Source organism: Dromaius novaehollandiae, chromosome 14, assembly GCF_036370855.1.
Source record: "Dromaius novaehollandiae isolate bDroNov1 chromosome 14, bDroNov1.hap1, whole genome shotgun sequence".
NCBI lineage: Eukaryota > Metazoa > Chordata > Aves > Casuariiformes > Dromaiidae > Dromaius > Dromaius novaehollandiae.
The window spans coordinates 8,503,292-8,524,569 of record NC_088111.1 but is presented as its reverse complement, the minus strand read 5'-3'; the positions used below and the strand labels follow the sequence as shown (position 1 = coordinate 8,524,569).

Genomic DNA, 21,278 nt, shown 5'->3' with positions numbered 1-21,278 from the left:
ACTTGTAGCTCTTGATTTGTAACTCTTGAACTGGAATTTTAATCATGCATGCTGATTTCAGCTTGTCACAAGAGGGCAGTAAGTGAACATTAATTCTAGAGGAAATTTTTTTAAGAGAAGGAAACTTAATAACCAGTTTCAATGAGAAGTTTTAGTACTTTTTCCTTTGAAGTTTCTACAGTTTTAAAATGCCACTTTCTATTTGTAGGGCATCTATAAATTTTAATTTGTATTTACTCTATGGAAAGATGAATCTGCAAGCCTGTTTTTCTCCTTCCCTTCCTGCCCCCCAGTAACTCTTAGCCAAATGAAAGATATTACCACTATCCCTTCCTTCTTTTACTTAGGATAAGAATTATTATTAATTGTACATTCAGGAGTGATCTGTCACTATTAGCTGGGACAGAATGTTTTGCCTTATGACAGGCCTGCATTCATGCGGAAGAGAAATCAGTAAGACCATTTTCATATGCAGAGGTTAGGTGAGAATAGTCAGAATGTTACCTTTTATACAGCTTCCCTTCTGGCTGATTGGCCAATCTCATCTCTAATCCTCTTTGTGCTTGTTAATGTTTCTACAAATAAAGAACCCCAGTCCAAGAACATAAGTAGACAATGTGTTCTTTGTGTGGTCATCAGCTCTCTCACTGGAATCTGATGACTGAGAAGTTACAGATCAGAAAACATCATTGTCTGTTAAGCAACCAGCAGATGGGCCCCAGCAGATTAGCTGTGGGAAACATTGCATGCAATGATTTTTTTGAAAGTCACACATGCTTGCATGCGCTTAGGTTGTTTCACATAGTTATGTTCTTCCCTCCATTCCCCCATGTACAGGAGTCATAGATGCTGAATTGTCATCAGATTACTATGAAATTAAGATATTTATGATAGGATTAAAGGGGAACGTTTATGTTCTGGTGCCATGCCGAAACCAGTAGCTCTGAAGAACCACAAAAAGGCCTTCCCCTTTCACACACGTCAGTTACAAGTTTCTCACATTTGGCATATTCCATACCATGCAGAAGCAAGTGTGCATCACCCACAAACATGGAGAGGCTGGGAACACCATAACCAGCGCAGCCAGACTTTTCCATTGCAGAGTATCGGATCTGAAGGATTGTAGCCCAAGAAGAGTTTGAAAAGAAATACCTTGTTAAATAAACTGTGTAATTTACATGTTACAGAAAAACTAGAAGACGACAAAAATGAGCAAAATGAGGAAGTAGGTCTGCAGCTGTGTCAGGTGCAAATCTTTTTTATCAGTAAGTTCTTTCCTGCCTACCAGCATGAACAAGTGCTGAAGGAAAAAATAAAAGAAAATCGAATTCGGGATGCTGAAATAGCTGAGCTGAGGAAACTAAAGGATGAGGAGCTGGCCAAGTGAGTATTTGATCTTGAAGAGATGGCTTTTCCAATAAAACTTGTGTAATCTGTCTTAGTGAAAGTGTATAGCATACCATAACTGATACAAATTATCCAGAGATAATAAGCAATATCTGGAAGGTAATTCATGTTTGACTGCTTATAAAATAACAAGGTAAGAAAATAATTTCTCTTCATTTGTCATAAGAGGTAATGGATACAGGAAGCCTTCAGGTTACAGAACTATCTTGCAGGTATCTGATGAGTGCATTTCCTAGCACTTGAGTCTTGCTTCTGTATGAAGCAAGTTCAGCTGAAGATATTTTTGTATAGTCCAAGTCTGATTTAAAGTGGTAACTAGATAGGCTTTTCACTTGTCTAAAGTAAAATATTTCATCCTATTCATACTGCAAATACAAGTCTAGTTGCTTAGCCAGTATAAATCTTTGTATGTACTTCACTATGAGAGACTTTAATAAATTTAAGTTTTGTCTGCTTAGACTTGCTGCTGGAAGAGAAGCAGAAGAGGCAAAAAGACAAGAAGCTGCAGCAGAGAAAGCATCATCTGAGCTCAAGGATGCAGTAGTTCAGGAGTCAGAGTCTGTTGCACAGTTAGCACGTCCTCCAAAGGAAGAGGCACCCATTGTACCACCCCCAGTTGTTACCAAGGTGGCTGCAGGGACAAAGAAAAAGAAAAAGTAGATCATCTCATAAGGACTGCTGAAGCTTCAAGTACGTGAGTACTTTTTGAAGAAAAAAACCTACTTCCAGTAGTGCCTAAAACACAAGTGCTATAAAAGCTATTTGCATGAGATTTGCCAATTTCAGGCTGAAACAACTTCACAGTCAGCCATCTGCTCTTACTCTAATGGCCTCAGGTAACTGGCTACACATGAGTATAACCCTTTACATAAATAAGCAAGGCTATTCCAGAAGTGAGTATTGACTCCGTTTGCTAAAAATGCCATCACTGTCAGTGATACAGCTATGAGATGGGATGTCCCTTGTAAATAGTTTCTGCTTGAAATATGGTCTATATAATTTAAACACTGTATAAGCAAATATTTCTTTGTAGTCAAGTGGTTTCAGTTGGGGATTACTTTTATGTCAGTATTTGACAACAAAAAAACCAAAACAAGTTGAAGCAAGACCTTCTAAGAATAGGTGAAACCAGAACACATGAAATTTTAGTTAATCAGACATAGTCAGACATGCTTTTGTAACCAGCACTGTAGTTTCACATGGTAAAAAGTTACTAAGTCACAGTATGATGCAAATGAACACAAGGAAACAAAAAGATGCCCTTAAAAGTGTAACAATTATTAGTTTTATTTTCCAGTAAAATATTCACATAACAATATCAGAATGGAATGGTACAGATGAATTCAGATTGGTTTTAATTAGTTTGCAGATAAACATTTTTAAAATCTAAAAATTTTATGATCAGTTTACAGATTTTAGTAGAAATTTGATTCTTACAAAGCAAGTATTGCTTTACTATTGTCATTATTCCAGTCAATAATATGACTAATAACTTTTCATGTTGAACAAGTGTCTGATGTTGACATCTTCAATAAGTCAGCCCTTTGCAGATCAATCCAAGAAGAAAATATTATTAAACTGTGTTGCACAAAGTTTCTTCACTTCTTCTGTTAAAAAAAAGAAAAAATCAATACAATATTTTACAGGAGCCTGTGTAAGAAAAACTCTTGGGATCATCAAGGAGAATACAGTTAAATTTAAATAGGGAAAAAAAAACCCCTAGAGTTCAGGAAATACACCTATCAATTCTATTGTCTTCAGTAAGAGAAAGCTGAGTCAAGTCTGAAGTTTCAGACTGAAAACCGAGTTGTATTTTAAGTGGCTGAAGTGTAAATGGTGACTTCAGTTTGCTACTGGGCCATTCATCTTGTCAAACCTTTACACTGCAACAGCAGAAGAGCTAGCTTCCACACAAGAAAGTACATTTTTACCCTTTCTTCAGGGGAGGGAAGTATTGGAGTGATTACTGTAGCCTGTTAAAATCAGTCACCAGAAATTTTGTGTTGTGCTACTTAGCAGGCAGTATTTCAAGGGTAGCAGTACTTCCTAAGTCTATCAGGCACAGAAATACTATTTCTATACAGCAGGTTTGATCCTGAAAGACAATTAGCAGTCATTAAACAAGTTACCTCACCAGATCCTCTTTCCAAAATTTAGGTTACTAGGCTTTCTTAGAAAGATACTAATAAACTCTTATCTCATCCTCCAAGCAAGAGCATTAGCTTCTGTTAAAACACTGAACCCTCTACCGTTGCAAGTAAAATAAGACCCAGTCACTTTCCCCGAAAATCAGTCTATTTAAAAGCTTTTGCATCTTAATGTTCATTTGCACTTTTAGTCAGAATACATTAGTCTTAAAACAGCATTAGTAATTCCACAGTAATGAAATGAGGATCGCTAACAGGAGAAACACGTTATGTACAAAAAACCTACCCATGGATCACTGACCAAAAAAAAAAAAAACCCAAAACAAAACACCTAAGTCAGATGTAAATATACTCATCTCTCACCTGTAATACACTTCATTAATTACTACTAAACGAAACTCACAGAGCACTCCTCTATTATTTCAAGGAGGAAGAATGCCTGATTAATAATTAAGATTCTCCACTAAATATTTATGTTGTTCTTTCATAGCTGCTAGAAGACAGACTAAAACCTTATGCAAACTTACCTGGTCTGTTATAGATCAATCCCTCTCTAAATTTCTCATGAGATAGATTTTATTACTTCTCCAAGGACATATATTTTAGTAGTAACTGTATTTAAAGGATAATAAAGGACAATCCTTACCATTAACTTCAATCAGATTTGCATTTTTTTGATTCAAAATAACATACAGTTCTCGCTGGTCAGACTTTTTCCCAACTACCCAGTAATCACTCATTGCCTTCACAATAATTTCCTCATCTTCATCAACTCTGAAAGAAGTTTCAGAAAGCATGTGTTAAGAAAAGTGTCTCAAGAAGATGGCAGCAAGTTGGTCTTTAACAAATGTAAGCTCTTAAATAATCCAGAAGTGAACCGATGGCCTGATGTCAAGAGCAGCTGTGGTTGTGCCACACCAAACAGACAGAGTACTGAACTTGGATGTAATTCAGCATAGCAGGATGAAGACTTCCTAATCTATTTGGAAGAATTATATCACCAGTTGAGTAAACTGTTAATTTGTCCATCAGCCAAACACTCCAGTGCTCTGAAGAAAGCCACCTATCCTCCATAGAGTTAAGGAGGCATTTCACAGCGTTATCTTTTGCTACACAATGACCAAATAACGGAAACTGCAGAGGGTATGAAGATACTAAACTCTCGCCTATCCAATTGTTAAACCTAGAACTAAACCATGCTGAACAACTTGGTCTCTTGTATAAGGCTGTCGCTAATCCAGTATTTTTATAATATGATGAACGTTTTTTTTAATTTATAGAGAAGTTAAAACCTTATCCTTATACAGAGCAAGACAAAGTACTAGTCGCTAGTTACAGACACCACGTTCATGCAGCATTTACCTGTTAAGAATTTCTTTAGTGGTAGAGGGTCTCCCCCATCTTGAAATACATAGCAGGATACCATTTACAAGCAGCCAGTTACCTTCTCAATCAGCAGTACTGTAGTAACTGCAAGGTTACTATTTCAAGTATTGTCCAATCCCAGAAAGCAGCCAGGTGTTTCAGAGGAGGGTATTATGATCCCATCGTAGGCAGAGGCAGGTTTCCCTGTCCGCTATATTACTTATTCTGAGATAAGACGACGACTTAAGTGCAAAAGCACCAGGCTTCAGGTCCCTTCTAAGTTCATTATGGTATCGCTGAAGGTTTCCAATAGATAAAATATTTTTATGGCTATCAAGGTCCTAGCCCAGTATTTTGTAAAAGGACAAGAAAAGTTTTGGTTACATAGGACAGACTCTTCTTGTAAGCAACACACAATACTAAATATGACCTGCATGTACAATTTGTCCTACAGGCTGTAAACAGCCTTCAGTAAACAAAAAAAAGACATGGAAGACTTTGGTCATTTGAAAAAAAAGTTATTGACAGATAGAGTTACAGACTATTTAATAGTTAAGCATTACCTGGAGAAGTCACTGTTGATGTCACCGAGAATCTTCATGAGGTCAGGGTGGACAGATGCAAGTGATACACTGGGTGTCTTCCTCATGTGAATTGTACTCTTCTCTGCCAAGTTCATGTGATTGAAATAGATAAACTTAAACTGAGGCTCCTTCTCAGCCCTAGAAAGATTCAAAGAAAAAAAAAAGTGACTTGCAAACCTCAGACATCTTGAAATTACCTTCACATGGAAGAGACCAAGTGCCCTAAGACTTGTGTCATGATCAGACTTCATTTTAATAATAAAAACTAAAGAGAAAAAAAAAGCAAGCCTCCAAACCAAACAGTTTTCCCCCTTTCTGTTGCTTAGGCTCCTAGTAAGTAAAAAAAGAGAGGGGAATCTAAGGGTCTTGTCCCACATCTCAGCAGTAGTTTGTTCATATCTTTCTAATGAGCCATTTTGTCTCTGTCCCTGTTTTGTTTTCTTGCTGCCTTCCCCTGTCAGACAGTCCAGTGCTGGTTTGAATAGATGGTGAGTCTTTAATGTGATCAGTGAGGAATCTTCCACTCACATCTTTGTTACATTCTAGACAAAGAACTCTTCCTTGACCTAGGCGATAAGATCTTCCCCCGTCATTTTTGTGGGCCAAATACGAGAATATTTCCAAACTTCTGCCTTGCTCCTCCTCTACTTTCTCTTTTATTAAGGTAATATAAAATCTTTCACTTACAGCTGTAATGTTTGTGGAAGCCACAGAAGATTCAGATTGGCAAAAACTGGCTATAGCATTTGGTACTTCAGGCGGAGATACTGTGATGACACCACTCACCTTAGCAAACAACTAGATACCCTTGCTCTCTGTCACCCAAACGCATTAGCGTCAAGAAACTGTATCATGTTTTCAGGACACCATGGCATTAAACTTTAAAAGAGTTAAAGCAGCTAAAGCCAGTCTTACTAAGTCCCGGGTGACATAAAAAACAAGTTTAATGATTTAGTAGATTGACACGATTTCAAGTGCATCCTACACTACACCCTGCAATTTTGCCCATTTGGGGTGCTACAACTAAAGTCAGTACAAGCAAACGTCAGTATCTTTAGTTTAATTCCTCTTTTGTTGTCATACGTAATTGCTGTTCTTGCTCCCCCGACTAACAAATCCATTAAAAAAAAAGTTTTTTTAATGGCAATTCTACTACAGTTCTAAGTGAAGTAAATTTTCCAAAACATTAATGTTCTTTTTCATTTGACATTATATTTAGCCGGACTACGGTAAAGACTAAAAAACCCAATTTTTTCCTCACCCATTATACACAGCAGCACTTCAGGAAGCACTAATTTTGGATAAACGTAAGTGACTCTAAAGCTTGCATTGTAACTAATATCTAATCTACTCTGAGAAGTCCCTGTTTCAAACTACTTGACAAAAGTTGTTCTAGTATGTAGAACTTCACTTTCTTTGTAACATAGACACACACACAAAAAAGAAACCCACTTCAGCATCCCAAATAAAAACTGGGATATATGTCAGCCTGGCAGAGACTATGGCAGTACATGAATGTTATGCAGCGCAGATTTGGACAGTTAGGAGACGAGGAAGAGGGGACAAGAGTTGAACCTGCAGGAAGGGAGGGGAGGGGGTAGCCAAACCCCACCCACTCCACCTCCCAGAATAGGTAGGGAACTATGAAATCAAACAAGACCAGGCAGATGAGAAAACTGGGGACTCTTCCCATTTCCCTCCCAGGGTTCAGAGCTAGGAAGCAATAAGAGAAAGGAGATCACAAGAACCTGGGCCCAAGGGAATATCTCAACATTAACAAGCAAAGACTAGAACTTCAGTCCTGTTGAAGCCACACTCTTTGTGCATGCTAGGTACCCTGAAGTAGACCACACCGGACCTTTCTAGGACTCCCCCCAGGAGGAGCTGGGTTAATCAAAGCCCGCTCATCTGATTGTTGGCTGCATCTTAACTTGTTTCTAAAGTACCACCACCATGAGCAGCCCATACACCCTGACGTGCAAGAAGTACAGTACTTCTACAAATGAAAAACAAATAAGAAAATGAAGCTTCTGAAAGGTCAAACTAGATTTCTATTTCCTTGTCTCAGTCGAGGACTTATGTGAGAAGGCTTTTGCCCAGGTTGTCCAACAGACATGTAGCATGAATTTGTAACAAAGAGTTGCATAAACTCTGTCCGTGCTGTGAGTGCTTGAGTGCTTGTGTCTAATGCAATATTCAGACAGAGCTGTCATGCTCTACTTTAAGTGAAAAGTAAAGTTTTCAGTTATTTTGCACATTATACAAGACAGCAGTCTTGGAAAGCAGAAGTCAAAGGAAATCAGCAAAAGAATGGAGGTGAGCACAAAGCTACTGATGTTTTTAAGACTCAAATGCACTAGTTGCCTGAAGGCTATTTGTGAACGTTATGAGATTCTGTTTTTCCTTAAGAAAAGTTGAAAGCATAAGATAAGTTGAGATTTTGTAATGTACTATACTTCAACACAGGACAACCCCCCCAGAAAACTACCACTTCAGCTACTGCGTTTTTGCCAGCATGTAACTATTTGTGCAAGTGCAGTAATCTGTAGAACTGATAACTTCCAAGGATCAGCTAGTTTCAGGTCACATATGAAAGCAGCAAAACCCAGAAGTTCCACCTGCTGTATCTGAGTACGCAATCAACATTCATTTATAAATTAACAGTATGTATGTTGTTACTTCGGGGAGACCTGAATATGCAACAACAGGCACTTTATAAATGCTTAAGGCAGAGAAAGGTAGATTAACATCATTTAAGGTGCACAGTTAACTCAATACTTTCAACGTTTGGGCTCATGTTACCATTATTTAAGCAGTCCATTAAAACTAATTTTTAACCACCTGATAAAGGACTGCAATAGGAAAAGAAGTGCAGTACAAACCCTGATATTCTCTTGTTGATGTTGTATTGTTCACATATGTCTGATGCTAACACGGTGAGTTGAGGCCCAACGATGCTGTCCAGTTTACGGCAAAACTCCAGTGTAGGTGGAATTGAAGCTACATTGCAGTTAAAGGAGAGAGAAAGAGAGAGATGAGATTCTCCTCCAAAAGCAGAAGTTAAATTTTTTGTAGCTGCTTTCTTTAACCATCAGTGAGAGTCCTGGGACAAATTTCTCCCTTAATTTTAGCTACACAGTTTGCAAATCATCCTGATGGTTAACTGAAGCAATATTTAGTCATTTTAGCATGTATATACCACTGGAGCAGAACAAAAAGGCCGATAAAAGCATTCATGAAGAACAGACTCACGTAAGAGATAAACCTGAGTATTTTCAAGAGTAAAACACATTGTAATTAATAGCATTTTGTATTAGCTGTGTCTTCCAAAAAAAGTGATATTAATAGGTACTTACCATCAATCATAAAGCAGACAGCTGCACTCATGGCCTGGAACAAAAAAGTTAAAACAAAAAACCATTTACAACAGGTTACCTCAACTACACAAATACATAATGATACTTCAGTGAAGTCACACACAGACAAACCAGTTAAGTTCCAAAATTTTGTTTAAAGCCTTTCAATAGGAAAATCTCTTTGCAATCCTGCACAATACAGGATAGTTAAGATTATAAACTGCAGCCCAGGTAAGGATTTCAAGTTGTAGGGGAAAGATTACATTTGCTAAAAATGCAGAACATATGTATGCACAAAATTTGCATTTCATTAAGAAAAATTAAATTCTTAGTTCCATTGATTAATGCAATACAAAAGCAAGTGTGAAACCACTTAAAGCAATTGAAGGCTGGTACTTTTATTTTGATAAAACAACTGTTTGCTTTGAAGAGGGTCCAGGAGCGGGGAGAAGAGGATTTGTGTTTTAAAGCTGCTTGCTACAAACTCCAGAGTTTTCCTTCTCTTTGCTCTCATCTGATCCTATCGATGCATCTTTTTATGCAATTCATAAGTAATTCACTGTCTTCTTCATGGCATAGACATGCCTAATACTAAGGAATAATCACCGAGAAAAATGTAATTAAAAAAATGTACCTTATAAACAATTAAATGAAGTTCTTCGTAAGTGTCATCAGTGTTAACAAATATTTTGGGGAATCGGCATTTTGCTTCTGGATCATTAAGATTTAAAGGCCCAGTAAGGAACCTAGAAAACAATTCAATAGGTTGGATGCGATTAATTCTTATACTTCATTTTTTCCCTATTTAACAGATGTTCTTGAAACTAGCAATTACTTGCATGCATGAATATATTTGAATACAATGAGTTTTCAGCTATCCAGATAGGCACAGAACCCTTCCTCTTTGTATATTCTCTCTCTCAGTACTTGTACATTTTCAAAGTATTATTTACAGATATGCTCCAAACAGTTCACAGGATCAGAAAGCCCACATGAAAATAATACTAAGGAAATGAACTGCAGAGATCATCAGGAGAACAACAAAACCCCTTCAACATTTGAGACATGACTTCCTTTGAAAACCCTTTTCATGCTACTGGAAGAGCATTCTTCTTTTGCTTTCCAACTGTATCTTCAAATTAGTTTCTGGTAGAACAGCGATGCACTATAAGCACCTGGACTTTGTGAGAAGTAGAGGAGCATATGCCAGTGTCCCCATCCCAAGAGAATACTCTAAGTCAGGCAAGAGGAATTAGAATGATTAGAGAAAGATGTCAATAACCATCGCTTGTTCAAAATAATGTTGCCTAAGTGCAGAATCCTCCCCCTCTGATATACTGAGGACAGGTGGGGGGAAATCACTAGACCCATTGTTTTACCCCTCCGTATGAAGCATCTGACTAAAAGGAAGAGACTGGAGCAGTGCTGAAATTCTTCATGCAGTACATTAAGAATAACAGGGAAGAAAAATAAACATGCAGTAACTTTAATGAAGCCTCTTCTCTCTTTCCCAGGGACCAAGTTCTACACTGCATCGACAATTGTGCAACCTTGTGGAGGGACTGTGTGTGGAACATGGACCCACAATAAATTCACTCCTCAAACATTTTTCCCTGGAGAGAAGCAGCAACAGATGATGACAGTTAATAAGAGCTACCTTCCGTAGTGTTGCAGATTTCCTGGCATTTCAGCACGTATTGGAGAATCTCTTCCTGCTAACTGAAGCAAAAAAGAACAAGCACAGAAAGAAAACTGCTTAGAGGTATTTTCTATTTTTTTTGTGGGCTGTCTATAAATTATATCCAAGGAAGCCAACTGCAGAAAATACCATTCATCAAGATATATACTGTTTGTGTAACATAAACAAGGAAGGCTAAAGTGTAAAAAATACAGACAGAACTGGGCATTCTGATTTTGTGTTTATTAATTTAATAACTTAGCCTATGGAGCTTTTTCTGGATAAATAACTCCCTTTGGTGTTATGGTTCTCTTCATGTATTTAGCCTTTAGCTAAAGTAATTCTTTCGCTGTAGTGAGTACAGTCAGTACTGTGAAATAGGGAAGTATCTTCACTACACAGGTGTGAAACTGATGCACTTGAGTTCTTCAAAGTGACACTGTGGGCAAGACAGCTGCATTCCTTGCATCTGCTATGCTCAAATCCTATAGTAGTAACACAAAGAACAGACAGTGCTTGAGCACTAATATCCTGTGTTCAAGTGTGCAGAAGCACATGCTCTGTTTCAACTTATGAGGCTGTGCGACACTGCTTACATGGCTACCTGCAGTTATTTATTGAATGCATCATCTAACCAGCTAGCCACTTAGGCTCACAAGCAGCTCACTGAAATTACTAAGTATGTGTTTATATGATCTTCTGTTTATTTATCAGTTATTCCACAGTACTCTCTCCTGTTTTTAGTTGGTTTACAGTGAGAATCAACTCAAACTGTTAGCACTGCAAATGTAAATAGTCATCTGTGGGAATGATTCCTTTTTGTTCTTAGCACTGAAGCTTATATTCTGAGGTGGAAAAATTCAAGTCAGACCTAAGGTTCCCTCTTCAATTGTGAGCATCAGATAACAGCTATTTAAATAGCTACACGTATAGATTTTTGGAGCTCTGGGAACAATGGGCTTTCCCAGCTTCACCTTCACATGCTAGGCCACTGATGGCTGCAACAAACACACTAAGTAGAATGGCCCTTCTCTGAAAGGCTCGCTAAAAGTATCTGTAGACACTTACTTGATTCGATTATGGGAGAAGGGCCTGTCAATAACGTTTCATGATTTTTGAAATTCACTTCAAGCAGTGTGAAACCTCTCTTCATCAAACACTGAGCTGCTGGACAGACGCTCTGAAGTCAGTTACTAGGTATTTGTGCAGTGTAAAGAATTCCTAAGATGTATATCAAAAATGGTGTATTTGATGACTGCTTTACTAACCGGAAAAATAACAGACAGTCACATGTTTAAAGTCTTACACGGCTTCAAACAGTAACATCATACCCATCTTCGGTAGAGCCAAATGCATATATTTTTAAATCATTTCCTTTTTAAATAATACTTTCATAAAAATGCTGTTTTCTCATGATGACAGAAGTGTATGAGGGGCAGCTAGACACATAGCTTATTTCAATCCTATTGTCCACTAGTAATAAAGGATTCAGTTCTCTACACAACTCAGCCTTGAACAGTTTGTAGGCTTTTTTTTGAAGGTGAGAGTTAAGTCTATATATAATATTCACTGAAGTTTTTTCAGAAGGTCTCCACTGTTGCTATAGGCAATTATCAGGTATTAACCATCAGTAAAGTCCATATCACCATCCCATACTCAAATTACCAAAAGAAATCATACTCTAAATGATTGGTACAAGTATTACTGAGCTTAGTTAAGTGCTCCAAAAGCAGTAAATTTCACACTGCTAAACTGAGGTTTAAAGGAGAAGGGCAAAGAGATACTGCTCTTTGATATTTTAGAGCTAAGTGTTATAAGGCTGAAAAAAACAAAACAAAAAGCCCAACATACCTCAGGCTCCATGTGCCTTGGAAACAGGGATGTTGTGAGATACTTGTACAGAATTCTCATGTCATCTTGTTCCAGTCCACTCCTAGAACATCAGGGAGAGTTAGAAATGCACATGATGTGTATGCTACAGTTCTCAGATCACCCGTTTCCCCCTAACCACAATCCAGGCAATAAAGCACATCTCCCTGCTGCACCACACACCAAACTGAGTGGTAATCTTTCAGTGTCTCAGTACATCCGGTCCTAGAATATTCGTTTTTAATAGAAAGCTAGTTCATTTGCTAAATTCAAGACATATCTAACATAGCTGTAAAATACAAGAGTTATATCTCCTGCTATTAATCCATATTTGATGTCATAGTTATGTAATGCAAGCACAGAGTAATGGGACTTGTTAAAAAAAAAAAAAGTCTTCCACAAAATAAACAAAGTTTCTCATCTGAGAGACAGTGCAATTCTCTTATGATTCCTAAGAGCCTTTGAATAAGATAATGTTGTCCAGCTACAAGTGAAATAGTATGCCATAAACAGTTGTGCCATGTCAGTAAATACCCTAAAAAAGTCTAAAACAGCTGAACAGTTGCTATTGATTTTGCAAACTTAAATACTCTGTTAAAAATACAAATTTTGTTAATGTTTTCCACAGAGGGAGCTGGGACATATTAAAGAATAACTTTAAGTAAATCAAACATGCTTATTACTTTTAGTTGCCTCTGCAAAACCAAATATAGAGTTATAAAGTAGTTCTTTTGCTAGTTTTCCTATGGAAGCCAGGGTTATACAATACACCTCCTGTCTGTCAGTCTCCTGTTCCTTCCCCAATAACTTTTGAATCCACTTGCCATATTGCTACCTAATTTAAGAGTAGCACTGATAGCTCAGAACTTTCACAAACTTCATAGAAGACTGCCATCTTCAGCAGTTCATTAAGAGCAAGATTCACATCTACATTCAATAAATATCTGGCAGAATTGGAAGAAGCTAGAATTATTGCAGGCAGGCAGGAACTGATTGATTTAAGAGAAGCATAAAATAGAGAACTATAAGAACAGGCTTTGCTAATTTCAAGGCTTAAGCAACAACCTTTCCTAGTTTAAAAACAAACAAACAAAAACTTTCTTTTTAAATAGCAGTTAATTAGAATAGTTATCCAGCATCCATACTGAGCCATGTTCCTTGTTACATAAATTCTAGTAATGTACCTGTTCTGGCCAAGAAGCTTCACTACTTCGTTTTGATAAAGAAAGAGAAAGCTAGATTTCAAGTATTCTGCCACTGATCATTTGCACTGTAACAGACTAAAAAAAACATGCATGTGGTCATCTAAAGGAGCAATATGTTTTTAAACTGCCCCAGTAGGGGGTTGAGAGCTCATGTGAAATCAAATGAATCATCATCTTTGGTTGGGGGGAGGGGAGGGGTAGAGAAGGAAAGGCAGAAAATAATGAAAGAGGGATTATTATTTTTTGCATTAATTTTAACTGTCATTTCAGTTCTAGATATATATCTTCTCTCAAAAATAGGAACAATATTTAAACAAACAATGATCAGGGTGCTATTCTTAAGTTCCTCTTTTCATGCAACCCTTTCACTGTTTCAGAAGCTTTGCTATTATGGCACATACTTATAGGATGAGAAATTAAAGACACGGAAAACAAATTATTGAAGCACCTACCAGATAAGCTGATCATTGTAGAGAAATGCAGTATACTTGACTATGCTCAGACTTTCTTCCATCCTGTTAATAAATGACTGAATTTTCAAGTAAGTCATTTTATCCAATGGAAAGAAGCTGATTCCACAAAATACATCCAGCAGGTCGCAAGACTGTAAGTGCAGTGTCTGCAAGTACTAAGAGAAAAAAGACAGTTGTTTTTCAGAATTCAGAAAACTTCTAACGTGTAGATTTAAATGACAAATCTGACTCAAATCCCCTGTAATCCAGACTAACAATCCAAGTATCCCTTCCAGTTGTGCATGTATGAAGTGCTCCTTCACTAGAATGTTTGTCTGTGATTCCAGATGGCAACTTACTATTATTTAATCATAGTGATAACAGCTTTTAAGGCTAGCTCAAGATCTTTTGAGAGTATAAGAAAGTACAGCCTTTCATAGTAATATTTAATTTCATAAGTAACGCTATGGAAGTATTAGCAGATAGATAAATCCATTAGCTTTCAACGCGTAGAGAAAAAGATCCCTTTTTAATGTTTTGTTTCTTCATAAATTTTAAGCTCTACCATGAGATTTTAGATGCACTATCAAATGCTCTGCTCTGTGAAAGGTGAATTATCATGTGGCTCCCTCTAGAGACAGCTGTACAGTCATTTCGCATTAGCAAAAACAAGTAGTAAAGCACGTGTCCCGTTTTTGAACTTCAGTGCTTAGCACTGTGCACAATACCATACTAGACTAGCAGGAAAAAGCTGACAAAAATTTGTTTCATACACACAAGGCAGCATAGATAAAACAAGTTATTTCTTAAATTAACTCATTACAAAATTCTTTGTATACCAAGTGAAAACTTGCATTCAACCAAGCACATGCATTCATTCCTTCAGCACTGATCAGATCTATCTATTCAGCTTTGTAGAATAATTTTATTAGCTTAAAATAGCTAGAGCCTATGCAAATCTAAACTGAACAGAAACATTCTCGTTCACATTTACGTATTTACGATACTTGCATATAGACAATATGACAAGCGTTTGTCACAAAGAGTTTATAACCTAAGGCTCACTTCCTGCAAGAGGTTCAGTGTAGTCCAAGCCTGGGATCAGCATGTAGTGAATTCATTCAATAACGTTATAACTAAACAGCTTGCACAACCAAACTTTCTAACCACTTCTAATTCCCCAGTGAAGAAGAGAAACAACTTTTGCTTGGATTTCTTTCTGCTGTACAGATCTGTAGCGATTATTGTTTTATCTTCAGTAGGAACTTCAAAGAAAAGCAATGTTTTAAAGATCAAAATCTATTACTTCCCTTTTTGTCATGTTCTATTTTTGTATTTAGTATAGACAGAAGTATATACCAGCTAACCAAACAAGTATTCCTTGTGCCAGCGGGGTTCATTCTAGGGCTATGATGGCCTTAACAAAAATCACAAGAAGGCTGTCCTAAAAATCAGACTGAATTGTACCTTTGTTTACACCGAAACAACATTAATTAATTATTTTTTTAAAAGCCGTTAGAGAACAAAATTTTCAACACCAACATATGCTTTCTACACTCTCACTATTCAGAGATACCAATATTCAGATCTCTGCCACTGGAGAATTAATTAACTGCTCACAGCAGTCCCATTTCCTTCTGTGCAAAGGAGAAAGAGGAAGGCAGACAGGCATTTGGTTGCCATTTCCCAAAGCTAGCTTGAAGGAACTTTTCATGCAGAACTCGAAAGTTCTGCTGCACATGACTACTCAGTTACTTTATGCAAAAGATGCATGAATAGTATTTGGTTGACTTTCTGCTCAGAAAGAGGTTTTGCTTTCCATCTTTTTACTAAAAAAAGCTGCTTTTCAAGATTGAAGTTCAATAGTTAACCACTGAAGTCAAGTTATAATAGAAGTACATTTCCTGAAACTTCTCAGGCATGACTAATTCCACACACAAAAAGATCTATAATTAAAAATCGTAATTATCCATCACTTCACAGTACTATGGGACTTCGATATCTGTGCATGCAGGTCGTGGAATCTTCACTCTTGGATATATTCAAGACTCAACTGACAAAGCCCTGCGCAGCCTAGTTTGAATTATCCTGTGTTATCCTTCTTTGAGCAGGAGGTTGGACTACATGACCTCTCAAAATTCCTTCCAACCTGAATTCTATGATTCTATAACAGTTACTCAAATATGTCTGTACAGAATATTACCACACTAATCAATTAAATGTTAAAGTGGAGTTTTCAAAGAATGAGAATGATTCCATCAGAAAAAATATCCAATGACTAAGCTGTTCCACCAAGCCAATGTCTACGTTTTTAGTTCAATGCCATTTAAAGAATCTGCCATGATAGTAGGAGACAGGAAGTATTTGCGAAATGAGTAATCAGAATTTTCATCTTGCTGCTACATCTTTTCCATTGCGTATGTTTTAAAATCACACTACAGGCATGCAGAGAAGAGTTTGCATTTTCATTCCAAAGAAGCAGCACACACTATGTACCTGAAAAGTGAGGTCTTACCCGATGGAAGAATTTCTCTAGTCTCTCCTTTAGAACTTTTACACCTCCATCTTCCATGGCTTTCAGGAATGTGCCATTGAAAAGCTAACGGTTAAAAGAAAAAAAAATTCAGTCAGTTGGATAATTAGTTACATGAATTTCTTGTAACTCAACTATGAATATAACTAGATTACAACATAGCTTATTTCTCAGTACCTCAACTCCACATAGATCCAAATTTACCTCGTCTTCATTGAGAAAGCTTGCCTCAGACTTACACAGTCCAAGTACATACGGCAGTAGTAGCAGAATTAGATAGCAAGAGCAACTTCTTTACCATTAGAGAAGTTAAACCTGCATTGCTTAAACCATCTTACACTCTTGCTTTATAAAAGGAAGATTGATGGCCTTTGTCCAATATTGTTTCTCCAATACCTAATGCATAATGCCATCAGAATCATATGCTTATTATTCTAAGAGCACATGAAAGAAGAAATCTGGACTTCAGAGAAATTAGAAGGATGAAATTACAGTGAGCTAATGAACCAGCACTGGCAACTGCAAAAGCATTATCTCTTCCATCACCCCTATTACAGCTGCAGGAAGAGAACAGACAATAATAATGAGACAAGCATCTCAAAACAATGATGAGCCTGCATATCCAAGTGGTACTGTGAAGCTCTCTGTTCTCCCCAGAAAAGGAGCCTCTGTATGATTATTAACTCTACCTTGTACATGCTGTAGCACTGCTGCAAGACTGAACTATAAACCTTGTCCTGTAGAAAAGAGAGCAGGACATTAGTATAAGCAGAGGCAGATTTCAAGTATTTTGACTGAGCTACACATAATACATGTTTTCAAAAAGGTCACACACAAAAATTAGAGAAATCAGTCTCTAAAAGATAAATAATATTTTCAATCAGCACCTAGGATTTTCTTCGTACTTATAAAGTATTATTTTAACAAAAGGACTCCTCCCCCACCTTTTCTTACATTTAATACCAAAAGCTTTATCAACTCATGCATAAAATATCAGTTACAAACAGTGTAGTTCCCTAAGTGCTGTGGTCAGAAAGAAGTTGACATTCGTTGAATGGCTTCCTCTTCATCCTGTCCTAAGGCTAAAGGAGGTGGGACACTAGAGCAAGTTGTTATTTGGCTGGGATCTTAAATCAGATGGAAAAAGGCAGTTTTATTGTTTGTTTGGGAAAAGAGAGCAACTACAACACCAATCCTTTTCTTTGGACACAATGAGGAACAGAATCTAGTGCACACACTGTAGTGAATTGAGGCAGCATAAGCAACTGACTTTTTAAATGTTACTTAACCTGGCCAATTATGTTCCCTGCACACAATCAAACTGACATTATGATACCGTACTTTGGACAAGAAATCTCCTGACAGTTATAAGCTGTTTCACTTCCCAGATTATTAGTAGATTACCAGTATTCTTAAGAAAGTAACAACATATACTGTACTTAAACATAACAAAAGATAGATTTAAAATCTTACAAGAACCTTATTAAACAAAGAGATCCTAAGTTATATTGGCCTATTCCAAGCAAAAAGCCTTGCAGCAGTATATTTCACTACTGTTTATTAGGTCGTCTTGAACTGTTATCTGGATAATTCTCTATCTTGCTCTCTTTAAGCTTTATTGCAAAATACTTTGCCCTAGGCCTTTTCCCTTTTGTGGTCATATATATATTTTAAGTCAATTTGGCAGCAGCTGAAGAAGAATCAAACTGAAGGTTTTTTCTGATGGTACTCTTAAGATACAATATAACCAAAAAAAAAAAAAAAAAGAGAGAGAGACAGGAGACAGACTGGAAAGAAGAGATTAGTATTACCAGTAATTCTTCTTCCTGATATTCATAGACTGGCTTTCCATCTTTATGTTTTTCTATTATGGGGTTCCGTACAACCTAGAAAGTGGAACAAGCTGGTATTAGACAATGCAGAATGCATTGAGAACATTCTGAAATCATGTTTTAGAAATATGCATATCATGTGCATAAGTACCATGACCATCCAGAAGTTTTCTTCAGGTTCATGGAAAAACTGTCTATTCTTCTGCGTATGTAGGGATTTTGCAGGTTTCGTTGGACTAAAGGTCCTGGGAAGAAAACATTATATATACACACAAAAAGAAAAATAGGATTGGGAAATTCTAAAAGACAGTGTTTGTGCTAATTAAATGAGCCATGCAATCATACTTTATACCTTGTAAATTGTACTATAGCTTCACATAGTCCCACATTTCTAATTTTTTCATTCTTTTCTACTTCATTTGGGTGATAGAAGAGAATCTTCTTTTCTTCCTAGAATTTGAAATAAGAATCAAGGCAAAAGTATTTCAATAGAATTAAAGAACACACAGTTTGCGGTTTGCTTGTTTTTCACTTTAACCCCTTAATTTCCAGGCAGAATTTTATCTTATATCCAACAGGCTTCTGTAATAATGGATAAAAGGCACGATTTAAGACACTTTAGCGGTCAGTCATCCAAAGAGATCTCAAAATGCTGTATAAATTCCAAGGCTATTGAAATCATAGGCCAAAATTGCTCCACATCTAGTTCAAAGCAGGGCTAGCTTCAAAGGTAGCTCAGATTGCTCAAGGCCTTGTCCACTCATGTTTCAAGCGAATCTCCAAGGATGGAGACTTCACAGTCTCTCTGGGCCCTCAATCTGGTGTTTGACCACTCCCTTGTGAAGAATTTCTTCTTCTATCTCATTGCAACTTCCCTTGCTGCAACTTCTGTCCATTCTGCACCTGCGAGAAGAACCTGGCTCCATCTTCTCTACGACCACCCATTAGGCAGCTGAAGGCAGCGATTAGACCCCCTCATAAGCTTTCTCTTTCAGGCTGCACAAAACCAGTTCTCTCAGCCTCTCCTTGTACAGCATGTGCTGTGGCCCCCTGACCAGTTCGGTGGCCCTCTCTCTAGAGGGCTCGCTTCAGTATGTCAGTATCTGTCTTACACTGGGAAGCCCAAAACCAAACAGTACCCACAGACAGTCTCGTAAGGGTTGAACAGAGGGGAGCAACCACTTCACCTGACCTGCTTGTTACGCTCTAACACAGTCCAGCATAGGGCTGTTTTCCTCGCCACAAGGGCACACTGCTGATTCATGGACAAGCCCGTGTTCACTAGGACTCTCTAGTCCTTTTCCGCAAGGCTGCTTTCCACCCAGTGGCCCCCGGCCCGGCACGCTGCATGGGATCGTTTCACTCCACATGCAGGACGCTGCACTGGCCTTTGCTGAACCTCACAAAGTTTGTTAGCTCATTTCTGCAGCTTGCTGAGGTCTCTCTGAACAGCAGTCATGACCTACAGCTTACCAACAGCTTCCCCCAATTTGGGGTCACCGTGAACGTGTTGAGGCTTCACTCTGTCCCATAGTCCAGGCTATTAAAAATGCATGATAAATACACTTACTTTAGTATTGCTCTGTGCAAAAACTCTATTGAAAACAGAGATTATCACACGAACCATACAATATACTATTATCTAAAAATATAGATTATGGCTTCTTGAATTTACTTATAAAAGATCACAATAGCAAGGCAATACTAGCAATAACTTGGATTTAAGTAAGATAAACACCGAGTTTTCTTTCCCGTTGTAGGCCAGTCGGCAAATTAACTGTAGAAAAAGTTGCGGCATCGGTATATAAAAAAAAAAAAGTTGCTAAGAGATCAACTCCCCATTTATGAAACGTAGGAAACCGCAGTCACTGCTCCCTTCTCCCCGACCCCGAGGCCCAGCTGGCTGCAGCGCGGCCCCGCTGACGCGGCAGTTGGCGGCCGCGGGCAGAGAAGGCCCCAACTCGCCGCCCGTGGCGGAGCTCCGCGGGAGCCGGTGGCCGCTCCGCCGGGGAGAGGAGCGCTCGTGCCGCAGGCCCACGCCGCGGCCCACGCCTCGGAACGGGGCGGCAGAGCCGCTCCGGGGCCACCCGCAGCAGGCGGAGCGGAGCGGGGCAGAGCCGGGCCGGGGGGCGCCCCGAGGCCCCCTCCAGCCCCCGGCCCCGGGACGGGACGCGCCGCGCCGCGCCGGTACCTCTCCCTCCTTGGGCCCCAGCTTGGGGTTGTAAATGAAGAAACTGAGCAGGATCGGAGCGAGCTGCTTCTCCTGGCCGGCTGCCGCCGCCGCCGCCATCCTGGGCCTGAAGCGAGCGCGCCTGGAGCCGGCAGCCGCCACACACCATGAGGAGGCGCAGCCCGGAGCCGCCGCCGCCGGCCCCCGCAGCGCTTCCGCCTTCCCCCGCGGCCCGGAAGAGCCGGGAAGCGCTCCCCGGCGCGGCGCGGCGCCCTGCAGCGCCCCCGCGGGAGCGGAGAGGAACGGCAGGGGCCGGGCCGCGGCTCCGGGCCGCCAGGGCCCCCCCGGCCCTGCCCCGGGGCGCCTCCGTGAGCCGGGGGGTCGCAGGCGGCTTCTGGGGGGCTCTGATCCCCTCTCCGCAAGAGCCGGCGGCCCCGCTGCAGGGGACAAGTCGCCGGTTGACTGGAGGGTGCTGCTGCGCTCAGTCACCGTTTGACCCAAACGCCCCTTTTCTGAAGGGCAAACAGTGCTGTCCAGTTCCCCCCGACCCATTCCACGCTGCCCGGGAGCTGAAAAAGTAGAAACGCTTTATTCCTATGGGTAAAAGCCAGGATTTGAAAGATGAGACCTACAAGTTTGAAAATCTTGAAGGAAATGTCATCCCGCATCACTTAGTGCAG

General features: G+C 39.1%; 2 protein-coding genes and 1 long non-coding RNA gene across 6 annotated transcripts in view; 2 read left to right on the top strand and 1 right to left on the bottom strand.

The window, feature by feature from the left end:
- The window catches only part of LOC112992866 (radial spoke head 10 homolog B2-like), a 27,594-nt gene extending 16,831 nt beyond the window's left edge, over positions 1-10,763 (top strand). Inside the window, exons 20-22 of one of the 2 annotated variants that reach the window (XM_064520243.1) lie at positions 1,188-1,383; positions 1,866-2,097; positions 10,374-10,763. In XM_064520243.1, the coding sequence (XP_064376313.1) occupies positions 1,188-1,383; positions 1,866-2,067 (398 nt within the window). In that variant the 3' untranslated portion in view covers positions 2,068-2,097; positions 10,374-10,763. Of the gene's footprint in view, positions 1-837; positions 1,384-1,865; positions 2,098-10,373 lie in introns of those variants that run through there. The other variant, XM_064520244.1, reaches the window with a different exon arrangement.
- CCZ1 (CCZ1 homolog, vacuolar protein trafficking and biogenesis associated) lies at positions 2,665-20,842 on the bottom strand. Of its 2 annotated transcripts, none has more exons than XM_026116152.2 (15): positions 20,620-20,842; positions 18,781-18,878; positions 18,580-18,673; positions 18,408-18,482; positions 17,286-17,333; positions 16,579-16,662; positions 14,064-14,239; positions 12,389-12,470; positions 10,517-10,578; positions 9,494-9,605; positions 8,860-8,893; positions 8,386-8,503; positions 5,483-5,641; positions 4,201-4,328; positions 2,665-3,014 (listed from the first exon to the last, which is right to left on the bottom strand). In XM_026116152.2, exons 1-15 carry the CDS (start codon positions 20,716-20,718, stop codon positions 2,959-2,961), a joined length of 1,425 nt encoding a protein of 474 aa, XP_025971937.1. In that variant the 5' UTR covers positions 20,719-20,842; the 3' UTR covers positions 2,665-2,958. The 2 variants fall into 2 exon arrangements, with proteins under 2 accessions (XP_025971937.1, XP_064376315.1); XM_064520245.1 differs by having other exon boundaries at positions 2,665-3,011.
- LOC112992845 (uncharacterized) overlaps positions 20,833-21,278 on the top strand; it is a 63,727-nt gene continuing 63,281 nt past the window's right edge. Inside the window, exon 1 of one of the 2 annotated variants that reach the window (XR_003261620.2) lies at positions 20,833-21,278. This is a non-coding gene — a long non-coding RNA (uncharacterized LOC112992845). The other variant, XR_003261621.2, reaches the window with a different exon arrangement.

Bases quoted from the DNA above. Each gene is read 5' to 3' on its own strand.
- CCZ1 (XM_026116152.2), bottom strand. From the start codon at position 20,718: ATGGCGGCGGCGGCGGCAGCCGGCCAGGAGAAGCAGCTCGCTCCGATC. The intron at 18,879-20,619 runs GTACCGGCGCGG...TTCAAATTCTAG, and splicing joins TGGGGCCCAAGGAGGGAGAG to GAAGAAAAGAAGATTCTCTT. The intron at 10,579-12,388 runs GTATGTTGGGCT...TTTTTGCTTCAG, and splicing joins CAAGGCACATGGAGCCTGAG to TTAGCAGGAAGAGATTCTCC.